This window comes from Salmo salar, chromosome ssa28 (assembly GCF_905237065.1).
Source record: "Salmo salar chromosome ssa28, Ssal_v3.1, whole genome shotgun sequence".
Taxonomy (NCBI): Eukaryota; Metazoa; Chordata; class Actinopteri; order Salmoniformes; family Salmonidae; genus Salmo; species Salmo salar.
In genome coordinates this window covers 2,678,332-2,705,000 of record NC_059469.1, presented here as the reverse complement: position 1 = coordinate 2,705,000, position 26,669 = coordinate 2,678,332, and the positions used below count along the sequence as shown (strand labels likewise).

At 42.7% G+C, this 26,669-nt stretch overlaps 2 protein-coding genes and 1 pseudogene across 3 annotated transcripts; 2 read left to right on the top strand and 1 right to left on the bottom strand.

Annotated features, from left to right (window-relative positions):
* The first annotated feature begins 2,232 nt into the window (after window positions 1-2,232).
* On the top strand, window positions 2,233-10,674 carry LOC106589312 (alanyl-tRNA editing protein Aarsd1-like; annotated as a pseudogene).
* A 1,099-nt stretch (window positions 10,675-11,773) lies between these two features.
* On the bottom strand, window positions 11,774-16,093 carry LOC106589305 (glucose-6-phosphatase catalytic subunit 1). The gene is made up of 5 exons (XM_014179101.2): window positions 15,786-16,093; window positions 15,417-15,526; window positions 14,302-14,413; window positions 13,436-13,551; window positions 11,774-13,321 (listed from the first exon to the last, which is right to left on the bottom strand). Exons 1-5 carry the CDS (start codon window positions 16,013-16,015, stop codon window positions 12,813-12,815), a joined length of 1,077 nt encoding a protein of 358 aa, XP_014034576.1. The 5' UTR covers window positions 16,016-16,093; the 3' UTR covers window positions 11,774-12,812.
* On the top strand, window positions 14,201-26,328 carry g6pc1a.1 (glucose-6-phosphatase catalytic subunit 1a, tandem duplicate 1). Of its 2 annotated transcripts, XM_045710168.1 has the most exons (6): window positions 14,201-14,420; window positions 17,932-18,016; window positions 18,201-18,310; window positions 22,872-22,977; window positions 23,332-23,447; window positions 23,963-26,328. In XM_045710168.1, the coding sequence occupies exons 2-6, from the start codon at window positions 18,009-18,011 to the stop codon at window positions 24,469-24,471; spliced, it is 849 nt and encodes a 282-aa protein (XP_045566124.1). In that variant the 5' UTR covers window positions 14,201-14,420; window positions 17,932-18,008; the 3' UTR covers window positions 24,472-26,328. The 2 variants fall into 2 exon arrangements, with proteins under 2 accessions (XP_045566124.1, XP_014034577.1); XM_014179102.2 differs by lacking the exon at window positions 14,201-14,420 and having other exon boundaries at window positions 17,650-18,016.
* Window positions 26,329-26,669: the final 341 nt, after the last annotated feature.

Sequence of the window (26,669 nt, the reverse complement as noted above, 5' to 3'; positions counted from 1 at the left end):
ACATATACATACAAACGACATCACACAAACATCAACTACATCACCCCTGCCCAGGCCCACATGCTCACACACACATCTCTAACGCCTGCACCCCTGCATACCTTTTTAAATGATTTATTTGGTGGAGTAGTTGGTATTACTGAGAATAAGCATGACAACTTTCGGAGACATGCTATTCTGAAGAGGTCTACTCTACCTGTCAGATTTATGATAAAATTGTTCCATTTAATTAGGTCTCCTTTCATATTGTTGAGTAATGGGATAAAGTTATCTTTATATATTTGTTTGTTGTCACTTATTAAGCATCCTAAGTATTTGGTATTTTTTGTGGTCCACTTAAAGGATTGTTGTAGATAATGAGTTCTTCTTTTTCGATGTTAATTTTACATCCTGAGATTGTAGAGTATTCTGAAAATATACTTTAGCGAGCGGGGGCATTGAGTTTTCAAAATTGGTCAGGTATATCAGAAGATCATCTGCAAATAAGTTTAGTTTGTATTCATGTATACCAATACCTGTTATATTATTGGGTCCTGTCTAATTATTTCTGCAAGCGGTTCAATTGCCATTGCAAACAGGAGGGGAGAGAGAGGACATCCCTGTCTTGTGTCCCGTTCTAAAGCAATTTAATTCAGTAGTGTATTTGTGTATATTTCTGCTTTAAGATATTTTATATTTTTATTAGATGTATTATTTCAGCTGGAATGTTTTGAATAGAAAAGGCCATTTAAGACAGTCAAACGTATTTTCGGCAACAACAGCAATTCAATCTATATCTTGTTTTTTAGCTTATTGTATTCAACTGAAACATGTTCTTGTATTCGTTTGTAAGTGTATAGTGTAAGTGTAAGTGTATATTTGTAATACACCCGTCAGATTTTAAAAAACATTGTTTCTATTGAACATGCCATACTAATAAAGGCATTTTAATCAATTATATGAAGAGTGCCTTGGTCCTCCTTTCTTTTTGATTGTAATACACCCTGTTGATTGATATGTATCAAGTCTGGTAAAACTTTAGCCATTTTATTGCTGATGAGCTTTGTTATTTTATTGTCACAATTTATTAAACGTATGGGTCTGTAATAAGTAGGGGACTGTCCAGCTTTTCCTTGTTTTAATATAACTGAAATAACTGTTTGATACATGGACCTAGGAACCACTGAATTGAGTGACATGTGTGTTGTCATTTGTGTAAATAGGTGTGCTACTTTTTCCCAAAATATGAAATAGAATTCTATCAGAAAGTTGGCCATTCCTGGTGCCTTTCTAATATTTAATATTAGTGTCTAATATTTATTTTTGGGCAATCTCTGTTTTTAGTGATACTTTTTTGTCTGCTGATAATTGCTGCACGGTTGTTGAGTCTAAGAAGACTATAGGATCAGTCCCACTGTTTAATTCTGATTGATATAGATTTTCAAAGAAGCTTTAAACATTTCCATTAATCACATTGTTTCTAATCAACACATCGGTATCCTTATCTTTTAAGATTATAACTGGTTTGCCATGTTTTGTGAGCGCTGTGAGATGTTTACCAGGTTTATTTGCCATTAAGTAGGATGCTTTATTTGAGTTTAACCTGTAGTTGTTGGCTATCTTCAAAAGTAAAATATGATATTCCTACTATAACCCATTCTCGCTTGAAAAGTCTTTTCAGAGGCTTTTATTTAGAAGGCAGAAGCTGAAATCGGAAATACTAGCTACTGTTGCTTTTGTTTCTTTGCTGCCAAAAGAACGCAGACAGTTCTGGCTATTGAGCTACTGCGTAGACCAGTTAGTTTCTTAAACTCATCCATATTACAGGGATCTATAATAGAGCTTCTGAGTGTACCTTGGATTTATGACATTATATTTCTTTAAAAAGGTGCAATACGCAGAAATCGCTCCGCCATTTCCTGGTTGCTAAATTTGTAATAGTTCGCCTAATTTCAGTTTATGAGTCAAAACAAGCAAGTATAGTGTAGAGAATCATTGTACCGTCTAAATTGCGGTGAAATATATTTTCCATAACAAAAAACATTGTATTTTCAGCTGTTTGAAGCTTGTGTATTAAACTGAAAGTAAAAATGCAAAAATTCTACTTAAGCACAGGAAGCATAGAAATAGTGCACATAGCACAGATCTACCACTTCTTAGACTTGCTTTCAATGAGAATGGCAGATCTATAACTGACACTTCTATGTCAATTTAGTCGGGTCGCCCAAAAAGTTACATATTGCAGCTTTAAATATGGCGTTTCAGTGTCAAAATGACTTTTACATGTAAGAGGTTTGAGAGAGAGTAACGTAATATTTATTTACCTTGTGTTTTTTTAAGACTTAGATGGCATGGTCAGGAGCTTGCTAGCTGAAAAGTAGCAAACCAACATTAGCCTACAGTTAGCATGAGCTAGCTAGCTAGCTAACGTTCTTACAGTAACTTGTCCTCTTTTTGTGTGTAGCCTACTTTAGTTAGCTAGCTAGTTGTTGAAAGGCAGAGTGAGACGTTTCTTACACAATGTCTAGTCTTCCAATGCCATGATGAAATGTCAATCAAAAAGCACGTTAGCCACACAATAAATCAATCTAGTTAGCCAGACCTAACGGACATGGGTCTAGTTTTATTGAACGTCCCAATGCACGTGCTCATCCAATGACATTTTGTGAGTAGTGACTGCACATTGGCAATGAAATTAATAATGTGTCAGCTTTTTCACTGACAAATTTATGCATGCAGTAGCCTAATCGCAGTTAGATTTGCTCTGTTTTTCTGCTTCATGAAATTTAATGTAGCCTTGTCCTGGTAATGTTTAGTAGCCGAACAGCCACAAGTGGGCAGTGGTTCATTCATAGCTGTCTTTTTGATGTATGAAACAGATGTAGGATCTTCATTTGAGACAGTTTTCTACAGCAGGAAAGTAATCCTGCAGCAACAAGAAATGTTCATTAATATGTGAATTATAATTAATGGACATTTTTGTAAGTGTTGACACATTTTCTGTAAGGAAAATCAAGTCCGAAATTTCTAAGTGGAAATTACAAGCTTCAGAAACCTTTTTAGACCTCAAATACACTACAAGTTTTACATTTCCTTCATTGCAGTAAAGTTATCCTGTCACAGAGTGATCAAATTAAAATCCTACATCTGTAGCTACTACCGGCCGCTGAGGAATCTGAACCTATTGTCGGTTCTGTGGCTACCACTGTTCGGGCTAAATGTTTACAAAGGCGAGAGTCCTTGGCATAAATTAGGTGTTTTCAACTGACCGTCATCACAATGTTGATGTTGGCAAATTGTCTTTCTCTCTGCAGTTTGTCACCTCAGTGGTGGCCTGCTCACCTGGTGAACTGAAAGAAGAAATCAATGGGAAGAAAGAAACAGTTTAAGGTTTCAATGTCAAGCTCCAACACACCATATTGTTTCCTGAGGGAGGTGGTCAGGTAAATACAGGAAGGCCAGAATGCATCAACTCTATCATCTTTGAAGTCACTGAACTACCCCTCTCTTTCTGGTGAGATAAGGATGGGACCATTGTTGAGGTGGGCTGTAAGTGGTAGGACGCATGCAAACACCTAGTACCTTCCATCTCCAGCCAGATGACCACGGGCTGATTGGGGATGTGCCGGTGCTGCAGGTGACATGGCAGGGGGCTGAGGCTTTGCACTTTGTGGGTTCAGCCCTAGAGGTGGGCCAGGAGGTGCAACTGAAGGTGGACTGGGAGCAGAGGTTTGACCACATGCAGCAACACTTAGGTATGAGCAGGGACAGGCTTACCTTATGTGCAGTGCAAAACCATGCAATTCAGCTTCTCAGAAACCATTACTTGTAGGCAGGGGCGCAACTTTCACTGGGGACGGGGGGTACCCCCCCATTCCCCACATGTCGGCCCCCACATTCTGAAATTGCATTTTTGTCACCCCCAGTTTTATCATTGGAATGTGATACAAAACAAGGAAACTGTGTGCTTAAGGGCCATGCGGACGCCTCCGAGCAGTAGGGTAGGCTGTTTGGAGTGTTTATCTGACCATTTTTTTTTATAAGAATTATATCCCCCACTTCTAAAACCAAAGTTGCGCCCCTGCATTTGGCTATTTATACAATATGATTAAACGGTGCATTCAGGTGCAACTATTTTAAGTGTACTTGAAGGTACAGTTGCATAAATACTGACTTATTTTTACTTGGTCCTTAGGGCAACATCTAATCACAGCTATTGCAGATTCCATGTTTGGATACAAGACCACATTCTCATAAGCATGCAGAAAGCACATTGAAAGCACATTGATTTCAGTGCCTGCAACTACTACCGGCCAGGAGGCCTCACCTCCTGGTTACACTAGTCACCATATCCCCCGTGCATCCCGCAAAGGCGGAGGTGTTGCTAATATTTACGATAGCAAATTTCAATTTATCAAAAAAAAAAAAAAAACGTTTTCGTCTTTTGAGCTTCTAGTCATGAAATCTATGCAGCCTACTCACTCACTTTTTATAGCTACTGTTTACAGGCCTCCTGGGCCCTATGCAGCGTTCCTCACTGAGTTCCCTGAATTCCTATCGGACATTGTAGTCATAGCAGATAATATTCTAATTTTTGGTGACTTTAATATTCACATGGAAAAGTCCACAGACCCACTCCAAAAGGCTTTCGGAGCCATCATCGACTCAGTGGGTTTTGTCCAACAAGTCTCTGGACCTACTCACTGCCACAGTCATACTCTGGATCTAGTTTTGTCCCATGGAATAAATGTTGTGGATCTTAATAATCCTGGACTATCGGACCACCATTTTATTACGTTTGCAATCGCAACAAATAATCTGCTCAGACCAGATTCTCAGACAACCCAAAGATTCCTTGATGCCCTTCCAGACTCCCTCTGCCTACCCAAGGACATCAGAGGACAAAAATCAGTTAACCACCTAACTGAGGAACTCAATTTAACCTTGCGCAATACCCTAGATGCAGTTGCACCCCTAAAAACTAAAAACATTTGTCATAAGAAACTAGCTCCCTGGTATAGAGAAAATAAATGAGCTCTGAAGCAAGCTTCCAGAAAATTGGAATGGAAATGGCGCAACACCAAACTGGAAGTCTTCCGACTAGCTTGGAAAGACAGTACCGTGCAGTATCGAAGAGCCCTCACTGCTGCTTGATCATCCTATTTTTCCAACTTAATTGAGGAAAATAAGAACAATCCGAAATTTATTTTTGATACTGTCGCAAAGCTAACTAAAAAGCAGCATTCCCCAAGAGAGGATGGCTTTCACTTCAGCAGTAATAAATTCATGAACTTCTTTGAGGAAAAGATCATGATCATTAGAAAGCAAATTACGGACTCCTCTTTAAATCTGCATATTCCTCCAAAGCTCCGTTGTCCTGAGTCTGCACAACTCTGCCAGGACCTAGGATCAAGGGAGACACTAAAGTGTTTTAGTACTATATCTCTTGACACAATGATGAAAATAATCATGGCCTCTAAACCTTCAAGCTGCATACTGGACCCTATTCCAACTAAACTACTGAAAGAGCTGCTTCCTGTGCTTGGCCCTCCTATGTTGAACATAATAAACGGCTCTCTATCCACCGGATGTGTACCAAACTCACTAAAAGTGGCAGTAATAAAGCTTCTCTTGAAAAAGCCAAATCTTGACCCAGAAAATATAAAAACCTATCGGCCTATATCGAATCTTACATTCCTCTCAAAAATTTTAGAAAAAGCTGGTGCGCAGCAACTCACTGCCTTCCTGAAGACAAACAATGTATACGAAACGCTTCATTCTGGTTTTAGACCCCATCATAGCACTGAGACTGCACTTGTGAAGGTGGTAAATGACCTTTTAATGGCATCAGACCGAGGCTCTGCATCTGTTCTCGTGCTCCTAGATCTTAGTGCTGCTTTTGATACCATCGATCACCACATTCTTTTGGAGAGATTGGAAACCCAAATTGGTCTACACGGACAAGTTCTGGCCTGGTTTAGATCTTATCTGTCGGAAAGATATCAGTTTGTCCCTGTGAATGGTTTGTCCTCTGACAAATCAACTGTACATTTCGGTGTTCTTCAAGGTTCCGTTTTAGGACCACTATTGCTTTCACTATATATTTTACTTCTTGGGGATGTCATTCGAAAACATTATGTTAAATTTCACTGCTATGCGGATGACACACAGCTGTACATTTCAATGAAACATGGTGAAGCCCCAAAATTGCCCTCGCTTGAAGCCTGTGTTTCAGACATAAGGAAGTGGATGGCTGCAAACGTTCTACTTTTAAACTCGGACAAAACAGAGATGCTTGTTCTAAGTCCCAAGAAACAAAGAGATCTTCTGTTGAATCTGACAATTAATGTTGATGGTTGTACAGTCGTCTCAAATAAAACTGTGAAGGACCTCGGCGTTACTCTGGACCCTGATCTCTCTTTTGAAGAACATATCAAGACTGTTTCACGGACAGCTTTTTTCCATCTACGTAACATTGCAAAAATCAGAAACTTTCTGTCCAAAAATGATGCAGAAAAATGAATCCATGCTTTTGTTACTTCTAGGTTGGACTACTGTAATGCTCTACTTTCTGGCTACATGGATAAAGCACTAAATAAACTTCAGTTAGTGCTAAATACGGCTGCTAGAATCCTGACTAGAACCAAAATATTTGATCATATTACTCCAGTACTAGCCTCCCTACACTGGCTTCCTGTTAAGGCAAGGGCTGATTTCAAGGTTTACTACTAACCTACAAAGCATTACATGGGCTTGCTCCTACCTATTTTTCCGATTTGGTCCTGCCGTACATACCTAGTTGTCCCTAGAATTTCTAAGCAAACAGCTGGAGGCAGGGCTTTCTCCTATAGAGCTCCATTTTTATGGAATGGTCTGCCTACCCATGTGAGAGACGCAGAATCGGTCTCAACCTTTAAGCTTTACAGAAGACTCATCTCTTCAGTAGGTCCTATGATTGAGTGTAGTCTGGCCCAGGAGTGTGAAGGTGAACGGAAAGGCTCTGGAGCAACCCTTGCTGTCTCTGCCTTGACTGGTTCCCCTCTCTCCACTGGGATTCTCTGCCTCTAACCCTATTACAGGGGCTGAGTCACTGGCTTACTGGTGCTCTTCCATGCCGTCCCTAGGAGGGGTGCTTCGCTTGAGTGGGTTGAGTCACTGACATGGTCTTCCTGTCTGGGTTGGCGCCCCCCTTGGGTTGTGCCGTGGCGGAGATCTTTGTGGGCTATACTCGGCCTTGTCTCAGGATGGTAAGTTGGTGATTGAAGATATCCCTCTAGTGGTGTGGGGGCTGTGCTTTGGCAAAGTGGGTGGGGTTATATCCTGCCTGTTTGGCCCTGTCTGGGGGTATCATCGGATGGGGCCACAGTGTCTCCTGACCCCTCCTGTCTCAGCCTCCAGTATTTATGCTGCAGTAGTTTATGTGTCGGGGGGCTAGGGTCAGTCTGTTATATCTGGAGTATTTCTCCTGTCTTATCCGGTGTCCTGTGTGAATTTAAGTATGCTCTCTCTAATTCTCTCTTTCTCTCTTTCTCTCTTTCTCTCTCTCGGAGGACCTGAGCCCTAGGACCATGCCTCAGGACTACCTGGCATGATGACTCCTTGCTGTCCCCAGTCCCCCTGGCCATGCTGCTGGTCCAGTTTCAACTGTTCTGCCTGCGGCTATGGAACCCTGACCTGTTCACCGGACGTGCTACCTGTCCCAGACCTGCTGTTTTCAACTCTCTAGAGACAGCAGGAGCAGTAGAGATACTCTCAATGATCGGCTATGAAAAGCCAACTGACATTTACTCTTGAGGTGCTGACTTGGTCCACCCTCGACAACTACTGTGATTATTATTATTTGACCATGCTGGTCATTTATGAACATTTGAACATCTTGGCCATGTTCTGTTATAATCTCCACCCGGCACAGCCAGAAGAGGACTGGCCACCCCTCATAGCCTGGTTCCTCTCTAGGTTTCTTCCTAGGTTTTGGCCTTTCTAGGGAGCTTTTCCTAGCCACCGTGCTTCTACACCTGCATTGCTTGCTGTTTGGGGTTTTAGGCTGGGTTTCTGTACAGCACTTTGAGATATCAGCTGATGTATGAAGGGCTATATAAATACATTTGATTTTATTTGATTTGATTTTGCACTTGTACACTAAAGTAATGCATTGGTTGACCATTAAATTAAGTGACCATTTCTGCATCGATCTTTCTCTTCCATTGGCATGTTACAGGGAGATAGGGCATCAGCGCAGCACCATAGAGCTGGACACCACATGAAGCTGGCCTCAGATGGAGGCCCTGGTGGCAGCCGTCAGCGAGAAGATTCGTGCTCATGTCCCCATCACTATTCAGGTCCTCTGCTTAGACGACCCTGCATTGGAAAAAGTGGGCATCATGCATATAGAGTAAACACTCAAACATGCACCAGAGAAAAGATTATCAGTTTAATACAAGTCACTACTCTGCCGCACTATTTCTCCATATCTCATGTCACTTGCCTTGTGATGTATTAACCCATGATCTGTGTACAGGGAATACTGTACATTTTAAACTCGTCATGTTAGACCGTCGTGAGACAGGTTAGTTTTACCCTACTGATGATGTGTTGTTGCAATAGTGAGGAGTCGTGGTCTCCTGGACAATGCAGCAGGGCCTATCCGGATCATCAACATCGAGGGCGTTGATGCTAATGTGCTGTGGGACTCACGTGTCCAGCCTCAGTCACCCTCAAACTAAACACTGTAAACTTTGTCTTAAACTTTTTCTATGTACAGTATGATATGTTTATGTCATAACTACACCACCTCCTCTCCTACTTTGCTGATGGATTTAATATGCGATACCATATAGCTCACCTCTTATGTTTTTATGTGGCTTTATGGATGCAATTGTTACACCCTGGTCTGTTTCACCTGTCTTTGTGATTGTCTCCACCCCCCTCCAGGTGTCATCCATCTTCCCCATTATCCCCTGTGTATTTATACCTGTGTTCTCTGTTTGTCTGTTGCTGGTTCGTCTTGTTTGCCAAGTCAACCAGCATTTTTATGTCAACTCCTGCTTTTCCCCAGTCTCTCTTTTCTCGTCCTCCTGGTTTTTGACCCTTGCCTGTCCTGACCCTGAGCCCGCCCGCCTGACCACTCTGCCTGCCCCTGACCCTGAGCCTGCCTGCCGTCCTGTACCTTTCCCCCACCTCTGGATTACCGACCTCTGCCTGACCTGACCCTGAGCCTGCCTGCCTGCCGTCCTATACATTTGCCCCTGTTGCTGTAATAAACCTTGTTACTTTGACACGGTCTGCATCTGGGTCTTACCTTGATATCTGATAGCAATGCTTCTCTCACTTTTGACAGATTGAATCTGATGCGGTGATTCAATCGGTCAAAAGTGAGAGTAGCATTGCATAAACTAATAAGCTATAAATTATGTATATAAATGATAGTGATTTTTAAATACTATACATGTGTTAAGAAATAAAGTCTCAAACATTTGATTTGACTGTGTTTGACAGAACAGGACCAGATGATCATGTGGATGCATTGGACAAGGTCCATAAGACTGAAAGAGCTACAGAAGGTAAGCTACTGAAAACTTCCTGTTACTCTGAAGTTCCCTTGTTCTGCCTTCAAATGAATCATTGACCAAACTGTTTTCATTTGACAGAGTAACTTGGGCCTACTGAGAGACATGGCCGTGCTAATAGCCCAGAACTTCAAAAGCAACCCAGAGAGAGTCAACCTCTTCACCTTACACAAATGAGGGTCTCTCCACACGTACTCCTATTTTCAGATGGACAGATGATATGACTGGGTTGTTAATCTGTCATTAAAAACATATCAGTTTATTAAAATAGTAAAGATAATGTTCCATTTTCTCCCAATTTAGGAAAGAAGGTGACAACAAGGTCATGAGCATCATAGCCAATGAAATCGTCTTTACTGAAATGCATCTAAGGTATTAGTAGCATTAAAAACTGGGTGGTTCGAGCCCTGAATGCTGATTGGCTGAATGCTGTGGTATATCAGACCGTATACCACGGGTATGACAAAACATTTATTTTTACTGCTCTAATTACATTGGTAATCAATTTATAATAGCAATAAGGCCCCTTGGGGGTTTGTGATATGGCCAATATACCACGGCTAAGGGCCGTGTCCAGACACGCCGCGTTGCATCATGCATAAGAACAGCCTTTAGTCATAGTATATTGGCCATATACCACTCCCCTCGGGCCTTACTGCTTAACTGTACCATGACTGATTACATTGAAAATTGAGTTGTTCTGTTGTATTATGAATACCTAATAAACCCTCCTGTTTATTTGTCTTATAGGAGACGATAGTGTTCCTGACTGTTGGAGAGGAGAAGGGACCAGGGCTGTTCCTGTGGGAAAGTGTCTGAACTGAGACCACGGTAAGAACTGAAAGGGCTCTGCATTGGGAAATCTATGACTGGCCCCTGTTCAGGAGCTTGGATGTTTTGAGTTTTGACATATGTAAAGTGGGTTCTTGCAGTGAATTAGTCACCAAGCCAAAAAATAGACTATGGAAGAATTGCTTGTCAGTATTTCAAAACAGATTTCAAACTCAAACAAATACTTTATCTGAAATTTGTAACAACTTGGTACTGTATCTGTCTGTATTGCAGAATGCTGGAGATGCTCCAAGGCAAAGGGGCTGTGAAGAACGGACGCTTCAATGGCAAAGTATGATATGTTACATTTCGTATGGTATGTATTCATTTGTTATTGACACGTCACCGATGACAATTTGCATTATATGTTAAGAATTTGCAAAACTTACAATATTTTACGAATTTGCCAAAAGTACTTTATGTTACAAATTTGCCAAATGTATGATATCTTACAAATTCTAGCTAGGTGGCTAACATAGCTAGCTGGTTAACGTTTGTTAGGCTATGGGGTTAGGGTTAGGGGTCAAGGTTAGGGTTAAGTTTAGGAGTTAGGTTAAAGGGTTGAGGTTAGGGTTAGGGGATGGTAAATGGGTTAATATTAAGGTTAGGTCCAGGGGAAGGGTTAGCTAACATGCTAAGTAGTTGCAAAGTAGCTAAAAAGTAGTCAATGCTAAAGTTGTCAATGATGAGATTCAAACTCAGTATTTAGGTTGCTAGACGTTCGCGCTATACGGCTACTCATCCACCCCAACCAACCACCCTACTTTTGTTTTTGCCTTAAGTAACCCTCGGTCTTATGTAACCATACTAAAGAGCTCAGTGACTTTCAACGTGGCACCGTCATAGCATGCCACCATTCCAACAAGTCAGTTTGTCAAATTTCTGCCCTCCTAGAGCTGCCCCGGTCAACTGTAAGTGCTGTTATTGTGAAGCAATGCCAAGCATCGGCGGGAGTGGTGTAAAGCTCGCCTCCATTGGATTCTGGAGCATTGGAAATGCGTTCTCTGGCAGTCTGACGGACAAATCTGGGTTTGGCGGATGCCAGCAGAACCCTACTTTCCCCAATGCATAGTGCCAACTGTAAAGTTTGGTGGAGGATGAATAATGGTTCAGGTTAGGCCCTTTAGTTACAGTGAAGGGAAATCTTAATGCCACAGCATACAATTACATTCTATGCTATTCTGTGCTTCCAACGTTGTGGCAACAGTTTGGGAAAGGCCATTTCTTAATTCAGCATGACAATTCCCCCGTGCACAAAGCGAGGTCCTTACAGAAATGGTTTGTCGGGATTGGTGTGGAAGAACTTGACTGGCCTGCACAGAGCCCTGACATCAACCCCATCGAACACCTTTGGGATGAATTGAAATGCCAACTGCGAGCCAGTGTATTAAATAAAATAAGTTTGGACATTCATTTTTATTGTGTCTGCTTTGAGGCTAGCAAATACATAACCAAATGCATAACAAAAAGCAGGCCAGACTCTATCGATTAAAAACCCGGCAGTCAAATATTGATGGTTCAGCCAAGGCTGTCAGTTCTAAGTACTTGCAGGGAGTGACGGCTGTGTGACGTGTGGACCTATGTCATCCGTGATTATCAGTGAGCATGAGGCCAAAGGCCAGGGCTCCATATCGGGTTGATGACCACTGGTTTGGCTCTGTTTATATGTACTGTACAAATAGTTTTTTTTTTTTTGTGTGTACTTGTTTTGTAGACGCATGTCACTGATAGTGTGATGATTTTAGTTTTACCACTGCTGCAGTTTTAAAGTGTTGTGGACTTGCTGATAGTTTATCAGTAACGTGTCATTAATGATAGGAAACATTTAAATTGAATGTAGAATCATGTGTCTGAACCAATCCCTAAATATATGCATAGTAGTGTTAGCACATAGTCAGTGATATATTTTATAGATTTGTATTATAAATATCTGACAGAATTTCTAAAAATATATTAAACAGGAAAAATACAGTTACAAAACAAATATTAACAAAGGTATTCATATATAACATATTCTTAGAACGCACTGTAAAGTCCCTGAGAGAGCTTTTGGGCTAATTTTCTCCTGGATTTGATTCGGCTTTATCTCGTTTCTAAACGGGAACATTAACTTGCTGGACTCCTGAGTTCGCACTGAACTACTTATACATTATCAGTTTTGATACAATCAAACCACAGTGTCTAAGGTGCCACTGAGTAATTCACTGGATAATCCTTTCATTTTAGTGTTCACACTGTGTGTAGATAAGGAAATAAGACCATTACAGTGAGTGACTGGATGAAAGTAGTGTAGACAAAGACCACAATGGCTTGTTGATCGCTTGGGCAGTTTGGGAAGAAAGTCAATGCATGGAATGATTAAGGATTACAGCACGGTTCAATTCTGGAGTCATATCCGAATACATGAGTCTATGTGCATGTCGGCCGCCAAAGACCTCACAAATGCTTCTTGCTCTGTACGCTGCTCAGAGCTCCAGACACGCAGTAGGGGATGATGCTGACGGTGGCCAGGGGGACAGTGGCGCTCTTACAGAAAGACAGCAGGTAGAAAAGGGCGGCGGTGTGCGTGGGGGGCTTGAAGGAGTCAAAGAGGTGCAGCAGGAGCAGCGAGGTGACGATACATCCCGTCCTAAAGAGGGTGGTGCTGCTGTTCTTCTTGCTCTCGGTGTAGAGGGGCGAGTGCAGGCCCAGGCCCAGGCCAAACAGGGTGCCCATGTTACGCAGGAGGCTGGCGAATGGAGTGGAGTCCATGTGGACCCACTCAGCTCTCACACACCACTTCTGGGCTTTCTCCAGGGTCCACAGCAGGTCCACGCCTAGAGCCTTCAGCAGCACGTAGAAGCCCACAGCGATGGAGAGCAGAAAGAGGGTGGTGTAGAAGTACTTCTTCAGACTGGCTCCGTAGATCCACTGGGTTCTGTTGAAGGCCTCGGCCACAACCATACCTGGAAATCAAATAGAAAACGTAATATTAGCATCATGTAGTTGAACAATCTGCACATTTTGTGCCATATTTGTGAGGGTTGTTATAAGGGCTGGTATAAGGGCTTCATACTGACCTGTGATTACGCCACAGATGACTTGGTGGGGGAAGTGGGCAGCAATGAAGACTCTGGAGAGACAGACACAGACCTGGACCGCCCAGAAGAACGCCCACAGAGTGCCCCGTAGATACCTGCCCAGACAAGGGGAGAGAGAGAGGAACCATCAGCAAATGCATCTTTAGGCATTTTGAAATCTGTCTGGCTGCTAAGAGACTGTATAAGAAACCTTGAATACCAGTAAATGTGCAAATAAATATTGTTCACAGCAGGGGAATTTGTGTTTCAAATCAAATTCAAATCAAATGTATTTATATAGCCCTTCGTACATCAGCTGATATCTCAAAGTGCTGTACAGAAACCCAGCCTAAAACCCCAAACAGCAAGCAATGCATGTGAAAGAAGCACGGTGACTAGGAAAAACTCCCTAGGAAAAACTCCCTAGAAAGGCCAAAAACCTAGGAAGAAACCTAGAGAGGAACCAGGCTATGAGGGGTGGCCAGTCCTCTTCTGGCTGTGCAGGGTGGATATTATAACAGAACATGGTCAAGATGTTAAAATGTTCATAAATGACCAGCATGGTCAAATAATAATAATCATAGTAGTTGTCGAGGGTGCAACAAGCACGTCCGGTGAACAGGTCAGGGTTCCATAGCCGCACTACAGGTGAATAGGCTTCTACTGCTACACGTAATCCTTTTAATCGACTGAATCTTTTGCACATCCCCTTCCCTTCGACTAACTGAAGTTAGTTTTCAGGGTGAATCATCAACTACAGTGCTGCATAGACAGGTAGGAGAAACTGACAAGCACTGAACCAAAAATGGCAAACAAGAACAAGATCATTGAGGACAAGAGGAGGGGTTGAATTTTCTGGAACTTACAGGCCCTTGGAGGAAGATCTCGTCTTATTCTTGGTCAGAATGATGGCTAGGATGGAGGTAACCAGTGTGTAGTAGACGCTTGCAGCTCCCATAGCGTGGCCAGAGGGACTGCCTACCAGGTACGCAGACAGAAAGGCATACTTCAGCCAGTGGTCATAGCACTTTATTCAAGTAAAATGAAAATCCAACACAATACTGTACAATATCGTAAACCATGAATATTATCAACATCATTACTTATAAAACGTTGGCTATTTTCACTGAATCAGAGCATATACACTCCCATAAACATTAATTTCGACAGTGAAGCGAAAACGTTTAATTTGGCTCTATACTCCAGCATTTTGGATTTTAGATCAAATGTTTTGAGGCAAATGTTGCCTCATATGAGGCAACAGCACAGAATGTGAACTTTTATTTGAAGGTATTTTCATACATATTTGTTTTACCGTTTAGAAATGAAAGTGTTTTTGTTGAGTGACTCCAAAATGACGCAATACATTATTTACCATTCATTTCTATTGGGTACAACATAATCTAAAACACAACCAAAAACTGCAAATGCATCCCAAGAAATTGCAGAGTCACAAGCTTGATGTAGTCATTGCGAGCTAGAAGTACGGGGCCAAATACAAAACTTTTGATTACATACTTGTTGGATGCATTTGCAGTTTGTTTGGTTGATTTTCGGATTACGTTGTGCCCAATAGAAATTAATGGTAAATAATGTATTGTGTCATTTTGCATAACATTTTTTGTGAAGTGCTTTCAATAAAGTGTTTTCATTTCTAAATGCTAAAACAGCTATGTATGAAAATACTCTCACAGTGAATTTGTCCAAATACTCATGACACTTTCAAATGGGGGGACTAGATACATAAAGTGCTTTCATTTCTAAATGGTAAAACAGATATGTATGAAAATACCCTCAAATAAAAGATGACACTGTACTGTCACCCCATATGAAAAATCTGATCTCAAATCCAAAATGCTGGAGTATAAAGCCAAATGAAAAGTTGTAGCTTCACTTTCCAAATAAATAGGTAGGGGAGTGTATATTTCATGTCATAAGGCACTACGGTAAAAGTATATGGAAGTAAAGTGATGCTTCTTACCTGGGCCAGTTTCACAGGTCATGGGGTACTGTTCAATGTGAGGTGCAGTGGTATTGCTGTAGTAAGGTGTTTCATGGACCCACCAATACGGCCTCTCGCCAAACAGAATCCTTAGGAAGGAAAGCACAAGCCACTTAGAATAATGATGAATGTGGGGAATTTCAGTCTGTTGCATTTTATTTTAATTAAATTGACAGGGACTGTGCACATTTATCAACATGTCAATGTGCCAGATGTAGCCGAAGGGACACATTTGATCAAGTTCTGAATTGGTATCCCAGTAACCGTTTATTTGAAGGGTACCTATATAATGACTTCATAACGCATACATAAACCATACATAACACATTCATAAACAGTACGACTCACCACTTGAAGACCAGGTTGAGCCAGTCTCCGATCACTGCCACCCAGATGAGCTTGATGCCCACTGACTCCCGCAGGTGGAACCAGAGAGGAAAGAAGATGAAGAAGGTGTTCCTGAGGTCAGCAGCCCAGGACACCCACAGGAATAAACCCTGGGCGTCCTTATAGTTGGTCTGGAGGTAATTAGTGGTGCTCACCCCGTGGCCCTGCATGGCATCCATGACTGCCTCCATTTTCGAACTGTCCTTAGTGAATTGTCAGTCTAGGAAGTCAATGTGAGATGTGGTGGGGTATGAGAGCACTGTATGTATGAGTCTGTCTGTTGTTTATATACTAGAGGGACCCACCACCCAAAGGCATGTAAGCCTGATCTTTGGACCTTGCACGTGTAATAAAACACAGCGGGGCAGGGGTGTTTGGGAGGGTTGTACTAAGGATATAGACCATATAAATAAGTACAAAGGACAGGTAAAAACAATAGTCAATCAGTGTCTCTGTGTCTCTCACCCTGTAATGGAGCCAAAAATACTTAATTTATGATTGACCGGTGGAATTCAAATTAAAACCCAACAAATAGTCTACACAATACAATTTGTGGCAAAACAAGCCAAGCAAGGGGATGCGTGGACAACGGCATTGCATTTACTTTTCTCTATTGAAATGAAAACCCAATGTTTTACTACACTTCAGTCTGCTTTATCTGTAATACAGTAGGATGTCCTTGTAAGACCATGAAATGGATAAGATAGGGACTAAAAGAGTCACACAAATGCACAGACTTCACTAAGCCCACTTTTTGGACAGTTTTAAACAACACATTTAAAAAATAAGAAATAAAAAAACATTTTAATTAGAAAAAGGCAAATATATATATATATATATATATATATATATATATATATATATATATATATATATATATATATATATATATGGACAATACGCTAAATATGCTCATCCTTCGACAACTTGCAGACCATAATCTGTCAGTTATATAATACATTTCAGTTATATAATACATTAGAGTCTGGCCAGAATCCTGCAGCTAGCCCCCCTGGTCGGTTACATAAAGGAATCAATCATTAAATTGTTTGGGACTTACTCAGGAGATGCTGAGAAGATAACTTACCAATAACACTAGGTCCTAGATATGGTACTCACTGTACTGTAAATAAGTCCAATAAGGCAACCCCCAAGCCAGGGTTTTATCTCGGAAGGAAATAGCCAATGAACTGTTATCATTATAGCAGGTCACAAAGTCAATAGTGAATTTTCAATGGATTTAGTTCCATTCGTTTCACATGTTGATGATGGATGTGGTTGAAGTAGTAAGACATAAATAGGCCAATCAATTTTCATTGGACTGCTTAAAGTGTCCTTGCTACAATCCTCACCAAGAGACGTATAGTCCTGAAGTGGAAAAACGTTCACTCACCATTGCACAGTCATCCTGTTTCAGGGGCTAGCGTATCACTCCAGAGCAGACCACCTCTGTTTACCGCTTTTTGGAGCAGGAGCTCCATGGAGGGGTGTAGGCTCAGTGGCGGACTTACCATTAGGCAACCAGATATAGTATGAACATGGCATTAGTCAAGGCAAAATGTGTCGAATTTCCGGAAATTAGCTTTAAAACTGCAACATTTTCTTTACTCATAGCAAAATGTGTAGAATTGCTGGAAATGTACTTTAAAATTATATATATTTTTTATCTCCACCGCCATTCAAATGTTTTGCCCACAAGGTGGGGTGGGGTTAACCAAATATCGCTTAGGCCGGGGGCCTCAGACTGGCCTCCAAATCACCAAGTCTGCCCATGTGTAGGCTAAAGGTTAGGGAGTGTGTCTGCAACAACCTCCTGGAAGCAAACAAATGCCCTAACCTTGAATAAAGTCCAGTGGGAACAACAGACTGCATGACAGTCCTGGAGCTCAAGAGGACTGCTCCTGACCATTCTCCAATCCTCGCCCAGCTTTGGTGTACCTTCCCTGGGGACTGATCTGGATCCACACCACAGTCATGGATCTTTTCCACAGCTGGGGGGTGGAGGTGGCTGTCCATCTGCAGACCCAGTATGGGCATTATGAGGGCTGGTTTAGCCTAGCCTCTACAGTGGCTGACCTGCATACCACCTTCTTTTGTTTCTTCCCAGTCTGGTTCTATCTGCGTAGGGACGTGGGTGTAAAGCTCATCTGGGTGGCTGTCATCGGGGACTGGCTCAACCTGGTCATGAAGTGGTAAGGAACGGATTAAATTGGTTTTCTGTCATTTGTTTTCCATGGATTTTGGTACACATTGCGATTTAGTACACATAAACAAAAACTTACGCTGACTTAAACATAATTTACATTTGAAATTGTCATTATATATTACAAAGTCAGGACTTTCAAAGAGTTGAATGATGTTCTCTCTCCATGTCAGGGTTCTATTTGGAGAGAGACCCTATTGGTGGGTCCATGATACCCGCTTCTATGGGACAGATCCAGCCCCTGCCTTAAAACAATTCCCCATCACCTGTGAAACTGGACCAGGTAGGCAATGCCATAGATAGATGTGTGCCAGAGTCTAGCACTGATTATCACTCAATACACCTCAAGATATTAGCAGTCTTGGCAAGTGGAAGCGTTATTCAAATCAAATGTTATTTGTAACATGTGCCAAATACAACAGGTGTAGACCTTGCCGTGAAATGCTTACCTACAAACCCTTAATCAACAATGCGGGGGGGCGTACGCACTATCCTTATGGTCAGACGCCGAGCAATTGCCATACCAGGCGGTGATGACCGGTCAGGATGCTCTCGATGGTGCAGCTGTAGTACTTTTTGAGGATCTGGGGACCAATGTCGAATCTTTTCAGTCTCCTGAAGGGGAAAAGGTGTTTCGCTGCTCTCTTCACAACTCAAATCAAATCAAATCAAAGTTTATTTGTCACGTGCGCTGAATACAACAGGTGTAGACCTTACAGTGAAATGCTTACTTACAGGCTCTAACCAATAGTGCAAAAAAGGTGTTAGGTGAACAATAGGTAAGTAAAGAAATAAAACAACAGTAAAAAGACAGGCTATATACAGTAGCGAGGCTACATACAGACACCGGTTAGTCAGGCTGATTGAGGTAGTATGTACATGTAGATATGTTTAAAGTGACTATGCAGATATGATGAACAGAGAGTAGCAGTAGTGTAAAAGAGGGGTTGGGGGGTGGGACACAATGCAGATAGCCCGGTTAGCCAATGTGCGGGAGCACTGGTTGGTCGGCCCAATTGAGGTAGTATGTACATGAATGTATAGTTAAAGTGACTATGCATATATGATAAACAGAGAGTAGAAGCAGCGTAAAAGGAGGGGTTGGGGTGGGGGGCCACACAATGCAAATAGTCCGGGTAGCCATTTGATTACCTGCTCAGGAGTCTTATGGCTTGGGGGTAAAAACTGTTGAGAAGCCTTTTTGTCCTAGACTTGGCACTCCGGTACCGCTTGCCATGCGGTAATAGAGAGAACAGTCCATGACTGGGGTGGCTGGGGTCTTTGACAATTTTCTGGGCCTTCCTCGGACACCGCCTGGTGTAGAGGTCCTGGATGGCAGGCAGCTTACCCCCAGTGATGTACTGGGCCGTACGCACCCCTCTCTGTAGTGCCTTGCGGTCAGAGGCCAAGCAGTTGCCGTACCAGGCAGTGATGCAACCAGTCAGGATGCTCTCGATGTTGCAGCTGTAGAACCTTTTGAGGATCTCAGGACCCATGCCAAATCTTTTTAGTTTCCTGAGGGGGAATAGGCTTTGTCGCAGAGGGAGGTGTTAAGTTGCAGAGGGAGGTGTTTAATCCAAGGAACCTCAGCTAAGTGATGATTTTCGAGGGTGCTATGGTGTTGAACGCTGAGCTGTAGTCAATGAATAGCATTCTCACATAGGTGTTCCTTTTGTCCAGGTGGGAAAGGGCAGTGTGGAGTGCAATAGAGATTGCATCATCTGTGGATCTGTTTGGGCGGTATGCAAATTGGAGTGGGTCTAGGGTTTCTGTGATAATGGTGTTGATGTGAGCCATTACCAACCTTTCAAAGCACTTCATGGCTACAGACGTGAGTGCTACGGGTCTGAAGTCATTTAGGCAGGTTGCCTTTGCATTCTTGGACACAGGGACTATGGTGGTCTGCTTGAAACGTGTTGGTATTACAGACTTAATCAGGGACATGTTGAAAATGTCAGTGAAGACACCTGCCAGTTGGTCAGCACATGCCCGGAGTACACGTCCTGGTAATCCGTCTGGCCCCGCAGCCTTGTGTATGTTGACCTGCTTAAAGGTCTTACTCACGTCGGCTACAGAGAGCGTGATCACACAGTCGTCTGGAACAGCTGATGCTCTCATGCATGCCTCAGTGTTGCTTGCCTCGAAGCGAGCATAGAACTGATTTAGCTCATCTGGTACCCTCATGTCACTGGGCAGCTCGTGGCTGTGCTTCCCTTTGTAGTCTGTAATAGTTTGCAAGCCCTGCCATATAAGACGAGCGTCGGAGCCGGTGTAGTATGATTCAATCTTAGCCCTGTATTGACGCAATGCCTGTTTGATGGTTCGTCGCAGGGCATAGCAAGATTTCTTGTAAGCTACCGGGTTAGAGTCCTGCACCGTGAAAGCGGCAGCTCTACCCTTTAGCTCAGTGTGAATGTTGCCTGTAATCCATGGCTTCTGGTTGGGGTATGTACGTACAGTCTCTGTGGGGACGACGTCCTCGATGCACTTATTGATAAAGCCAGTGACTGATGTGGTGTACTCCTCAATGCCATCGGAAGAATCCCGGAACATGTTCTAGTCTGTGATAGCAAAACAGTCCTGTAGTTTTGTCTTGGTGTGTTTGGACCATGATAGTTCGTTGGTGATGTGGACACCAAGGAACTTGAAACTCTTGACCCGCTCCACTTCAGCCTCATCGATGTTAATGAAGGCCTGTTCGGCCCGCCTTTTCCTATAGTCCACGATCAGTTCATTTCTTGCTCACATTGAGGGAGAGGTTGTTGTCCTGGCACCACACTTCCAGGTCTCTGACCTCCTCCCTTTAGGCTGTCTCATCATTGTTGGTGATCAAGCCCAACACTGTTGTGTAGTCAGCAAACTTAATGATGGTGTTGGAGTTGTGTTTGGCCATGGAGTTGTGGGTGAACAGGGAGTACAGGAGGGGACTAAGCACGCATCCCTGAGGGGCCCCAGTGTTGAGAATCAGCGTGTCAGATGTGTTGTTGCCTACTCTTACCACCTGGGGGAGGCCCGTCAGGAAGTCCAGGATCCAGTTGCAGATGGAGGTGCTTAGTCCCCCGGTCCTTCGCTTAGTGATGAGCTTTGTGGGCACTATGGTGTTGAACGCTGAGCTGTAGTCAATGAACAGCATTCTCACATAGGTGTTCCTTTTGTCCAGGTGGGAAAGGGCAGTGTGGAGTGTGATTGAGATTGCATAATTTGTCGATCTGTCGGGGCGGTATGCGAATTGGAGTGGGTCTAGGGTTTCCGGCATGATGGTGTTAATGTGAGCCCCTCGGGGCTGGGTTTCCCTTTGCAGTCCGTAATATTTTTCAAGCCCTGCCACATCCGACGAGCATCAGAGCCGGTGTAGTAGGATTCAATCTTAGTCCTGTATTGGAGCTTTGTCAGTTTGATGGTTCGTCTGAGGGCATAGCGGGATGTCTTATAAGCGTCTGGATTAGTCTCCCGCTCTTTGAAAGCAGCAGCTCGGTGCGGATGTTGCCTGTAATCCATGGCTTCTGGTTGGGATATGTACGTACGGTCACTGTGGGATGACGTCGTCGGTGCACTTATTGATGAAGCCGGTGACTAAGGTGGTATACTCCTCAATGCCATTGGATAAATCCCAGAACATATTCCAGTCTGTGCTAGCAAAACAGTGCTGTAGCGTAGTATCTGCGTCATCTGACCACTGACGTATTGAGCGAGTCTCTGGTACTTCCTGCTTTAGTTTTTGCTTGTAAGCAGGAATCAGGAGGATAGAATTATGGTCAGATTTGCCAAATGGAGGGCGAGGGCAAGCTTTGTATGGGTCTCTGTGTGTGGAGTAAAGGTGGTCTAGAGGTATTTATCCTCTGGTTGCACATGCTGGTAGATATTAGGTCAAACGGATTTACGTTTCCCTGCATTAAAGTCCCCGGCCACTAGGAGCGCCGCTTCTGGATGAGCATTTTCTTGGTTGCTTATGGCATTATACAGCTCGTTGAGTGCGGTCTTAGTGCCAGCAACGGTTTGTGGTGGTAAATAGACGGCTATGAATAATATAGATGAAAACTCTCTTGGTAGATAGTGTGGTCTACAGCTTATCATGAGGTTTCTACCTCCGGCGATCAATACCTCGAGACTTCTTCAGTATTAGACATCGCGCACCAGCAGTTATTGACATATAGACTCACACCCCTGCACCTCGTCTTATCAGATGTAGCTGCTCTGTCCTACCGATGCACGGAGAAGCCAGCCAGCTCTATATTATCCGTGTCGTCGTTCAGCCACGTCTCTGTGAAACATAAGATATTACAGTTTTTAATGTCCCGTTGATAGGATGGTCTCAATCGTAGATCGTCCAGTTTGTTTTCCAATGATTGCACGTTGGCCAATAATTCGGAGGGAAGTGGTGGTTTACCTACTCGTCTGCAAAATCTTACAAGGCATTATTTGCTTGGCCTGTATGTCATAAATGACTACTGTAGGGCCATAACAACCTTTGCACTTATAGATTCCCATTCCGCAGGGTAAATACATAGAGAATAATCTTACCTGGAAAGGAATTCAGTTGGTAGTGTAGTGTATAATTTTTGTTTATCTAATTACATCTTCAGGGTGTGTGTCCACTGTCTAAATAAGACAACATTTACATTTAAGTCATTTAGCAGACGCTCTTATCCAGAGCGACTTACAACAAAACAGGGATGGGAAAGAGGTGGAATGTGATTATGGGAAAATAATGCAGACGATAGCTTCTGAACAAAGGGACTTTGCCAGGATATTCATTATATCCCTGGTAGACAGATATGTGTGTGCTTTAGCCTACTCTTATATCCGAAATGGCCCATGAAGCCAAAGTGTGCTGTTTGTCATAGGAAGCCCTTCGGGTCATGCCATGGGCTCGTCTGGGGTGTGGTACGTGATGATAACAGCTGTCTTCTCAGTGGCGGCAGAAAGACGGTTCCCCCCTCTCCTGTACAGGTGGGTCAAAGAGAAGTTAAGTCAATGGTGTTGTTACTGCTTATACCCAATTCAATGCTTTCAGATCCACACAAAGTGCCAAGGGGTTAGGGCATGGGTGGGAAAACTACGGCCAGCCAGCCGATGTTATGCGTCCCGCGAGGGAAATTATTATTTTGGTTTTAAAAACCACTAAGGCTCTTCTTGAACATCTGAAACTCCTGTAGATAGAAAGTATGTATATTTTCAATTAACTGCCCTTTTTCTGGACCTCAAAAATATTTTTTGAAGGACAAATCTGTAAACAAAAACTTGGTTGGGGGTAGGATCTATTGTTGTTTTGAAGCAAGGCCTTAGTGTCTTGTTCTTCCCCAGGTTCTTGCAGGTGGGGCTCTGGATGCTGCTGTGTACAGTAGAGCTGCTGGTGTGCATGTCCAGAGTCTACATGGCTGCCCACTTCCCGCACCAGGTCATCAGTGGGGTCATCACAGGTCAGAGAACCAGGGCTTGACCGAGATTTCAAGATGCAGCTTGTACCCCTAGCAGGTTGTGCTGACCTGAACCGTACTGTGCTGGCTTGGTTATTTTCCTTTCACGTTGTCGTCCTTTCCAAGAACTGTGGTGAATGCGCAACCAGGCCAGCACAGTACAGCTCGGATTGGCTCAGTTTGGATCAGCAAGTATAATGTAAAATAATCCTGTTGTTTTTACAGTAACTTACTGACAGACAGTAAACTTCACAGTAATGTACTGTTAAACCCAAGTTTCTTTTGAATTTACAGTAACATACTGTACCTTTTACAGTAAATATTTTGCTAAAACTTTACAGCAATGTGCTATTAAACCAAAGTTTCTTTCGAATTTATGGTAAAATACAAAAACTTGTATTTTACAGTAACTGGCTGCCAGTAAGTTACCGTAAAACAACTAGATTGTTCTTTACAGTGTAAGAGGGGTATCGGGTTTTGATTCTGTTCTAAAATGTTCTTGTTTATATCCATGGCAGGTATCATGGTGGCTGAGTCCTTCTCCAGAGTGCAGTGGATCTATGGAGCCAGTCTGAAGAAGTACTTCTACACCACCCTCTTTCTGCTCTCCTTTGCTGTGGGCTTCTACGAGCTGCTGAAAGCTCTAGGCGTGGACCTGCTGTGGACCCTGGAGAAAGCCCAGAAGTGGTGTGTGAGAGCTGAGTGGGTCCACATGGACTCCACTCCCTTCGCCAGCCTCCTGCGCAATATGGGCACCCTGTTTGGCCTGGGTCTGGGCCTGCACTCACCACTCTACACTGAGAACAAGAACAGCAGCATCCCATTCAGGGTGGGATGTATCACTGTTTCTTTATTGTTGCTACAGATTCTGGATGGCATGACGTTCTCTTCTAGAGACCAGGCAATGTTTTATGTGTTGTCATTTAGTAAGAGTGCTGCTGCTCTCTTCATTCCCACAGCTCTGGTTCCTGGAGGACTCTCCTGGATCTTCCCAGGTAGTGGGGCGGCTAAGCTGAAATTTTCATAACAACCGTTCACTTTATGATAAAAGCACCACATTTTGCAGAGGTAGATTTATGTATCCGGAAATTATTTACATATCAGGCCATTGCAGCCATCTTACAAAATGGCCACTGAAAGTAACACAACATTTTACAATTCAGAAGTAGTGTTTTGATATAACTGCACCAAATGTGTTACAGAGGTAGATGTATATACCCTGAAGATATTTACAGTATATATGGAGCCCCCACAGATTTGGCCCTTGGGGCCACAGCAGACATTTTACAAAATGCCAACATAATGTAACACTGTTTAACAATTTGGAATGACTGTTTTGAGATAACAGCACCAAATATGCTACATAGGAACATTGATGTACCCCTAAAGGATTATTAAGAAATGGAAACCCCACAGATTTGGCCCCTGGGGGGCTCCATGGGGCCATGTCAGTCATTTTACAAAATGGCAACATATTGTAAAATTGTTTTACAACGCAGAAGGACTGTTTTGAGATAACAGCACCACATTTAGTACAGAGGTAGATGTACAATGCCTACAGGCAGTATTCATACCCCTTGATCTTTTCCACATATTGTTGTGTTATAGCCTAAATTGAAAATGGATTACATGTAATTATTTTTATCTCACACAATACCCCATAATGACAAAGTGAAAACATATTTTTTGAAATGTTTGCCAATGTATAGTTAGGCTTGCCATAACAAAGGGGTTGACTCAAGACCATGTGGTATTGTGTGTAGGCCAGTGACCAAAAATCTCAGTTTAATCCATTTTAAATTCAGTCTTTGACAAAATGTTTTGGGAAAAAGTCAAGGGGTGTGAATACTTTCTGAAGGCACTGCATGTCAGGGATGTGCAACTTTGATGGGGGTCTGGAGTCATTATGAGGGGCTGCAGTGGCTCATAGGTCTGCGTACCCACACATCCACACTGTGGCGGAGAGAAGATTTTGCAGTTGTCGAGCTCATTTCAAGAAATTCTAAACATTTTGGCATAGGGTGGAGGCAAAGGTTTGCAGTTTTTAATATGATGACTTATGATCAATGGGCCTCTCCCCGGTCGGTAATTGCTTACTACAAGTTCAGATAGTTAGACTAATTTACCAATGACATGAGCTAATTAAGTGACTGCTGATGCACAACTAAATTCCAAAATTGTACCTTGTGTATTGTATTATTCTAACTCTCAGTTGAGACCCTGACTGAGTCCCCCCCATAATTTTAAATTGGTCCACGGGCCTACAAAAGGGGTCCACGGGCCGTATGCATCCCGCGGGCCACCAGTTGCCTATCTCTGTAGATGCTGCAGTGTAGCTTTTGATGGAATCCTATGCATTCAAGACTTATAGATGGATATGGTTATACACAGGTGGTGAATATGATCATGCATCTGAAAAGTTTGTAATATTCCAGGTAACCTGGTTGATTTTAAGAAGTTAAAGTGTTTGGACAATTTTTGTATTTGTATTTACTAGATATTGTGAACAAGTTTGCCGAGATTATCTAATGAGTAACATCAGACAGAGGTTTTTATCATTTTGAGTTTGATTGTTCTTCCGAGAAAGATTCGGTCCAGCTTTTCTTCTCTGTGTCCTGTTTTTCCAAAATGCCAATGCTGATAAATTTTCACCAGAGCCAGGCATTAACCATTAACTACTAGGCCATCATTCCTCAGCTCAATACATAGCAACACCTGTTCTCTGTACCTCATGGCCACTGATGTTGGGGGTTTGGGCATGGCGGTTCAAAGAGCAATACTTTTTGTGTGCACCACGTGTTTCTGTGTATTAGTGATACATACCCAGTATACTGTTTCAAACAAACATACCAGCAATAATCAATAAAGACGGGACTTTACTGGACATTGTCACATGTCAACACTACTGTACAAAATCACTTTAACTTGACCCCAATATCAAGTCGGTGACAATCCAGCCTATCAGAGACAAGTATTGTGACGGACATGCATATTTCCTATGGTGACATAATACTATACATCCATCCATCCTAGGGTTGCAAAGATACCAAAGTTACTGGAATGTTTGGTAATGAATAGGTCATCTATGGTAACTGGTAATTTATACATTAATAACTTTTTTTTTTAATTATTCATACCTACTCATTGTTTATATCTGTGTCCATAGTATCCATGAGTTTCTAGTGGATAGACCATATGGTTCAAAAGAAAATTGCCTAATAACCC

What these genes read in the sequence shown, in the direction of transcription:
- LOC106589305 (XM_014179101.2), bottom strand. Translation starts at nt 16,015, where the DNA reads ATGGAGGCAGTCATGGATGCCATGCAGGGCCACGGGGTGAGCACCACT. An exon ending in GACCTGTGAAACTGGCCCAG is followed by an intron (nt 14,414 to 15,416) that starts GTAAGAAGCATC and finishes CGTACCTGGTAG; the next exon opens with GCAGTCCCTCTGGCCACGCT. An exon ending in CATCTGTGGCGTAATCACAG is followed by an intron (nt 13,322 to 13,435) that starts GTCAGTATGAAG and finishes TTTGATTTCCAG; the next exon opens with GTATGGTTGTGGCCGAGGCC.
- g6pc1a.1 (XM_014179102.2), top strand. Translation starts at nt 17,799, where the DNA reads ATGGATCTTTTCCACAGCTGGGGGGTGGAGGTGGCTGTCCATCTGCAG. An exon ending in CTCAACCTGGTCATGAAGTG is followed by an intron (nt 18,017 to 18,200) that starts GTAAGGAACGGA and finishes TCTCCATGTCAG; the next exon opens with GGTTCTATTTGGAGAGAGAC. An exon ending in CACCTGTGAAACTGGACCAG is followed by an intron (nt 18,311 to 22,871) that starts GTAGGCAATGCC and finishes TGTTTGTCATAG; the next exon opens with GAAGCCCTTCGGGTCATGCC.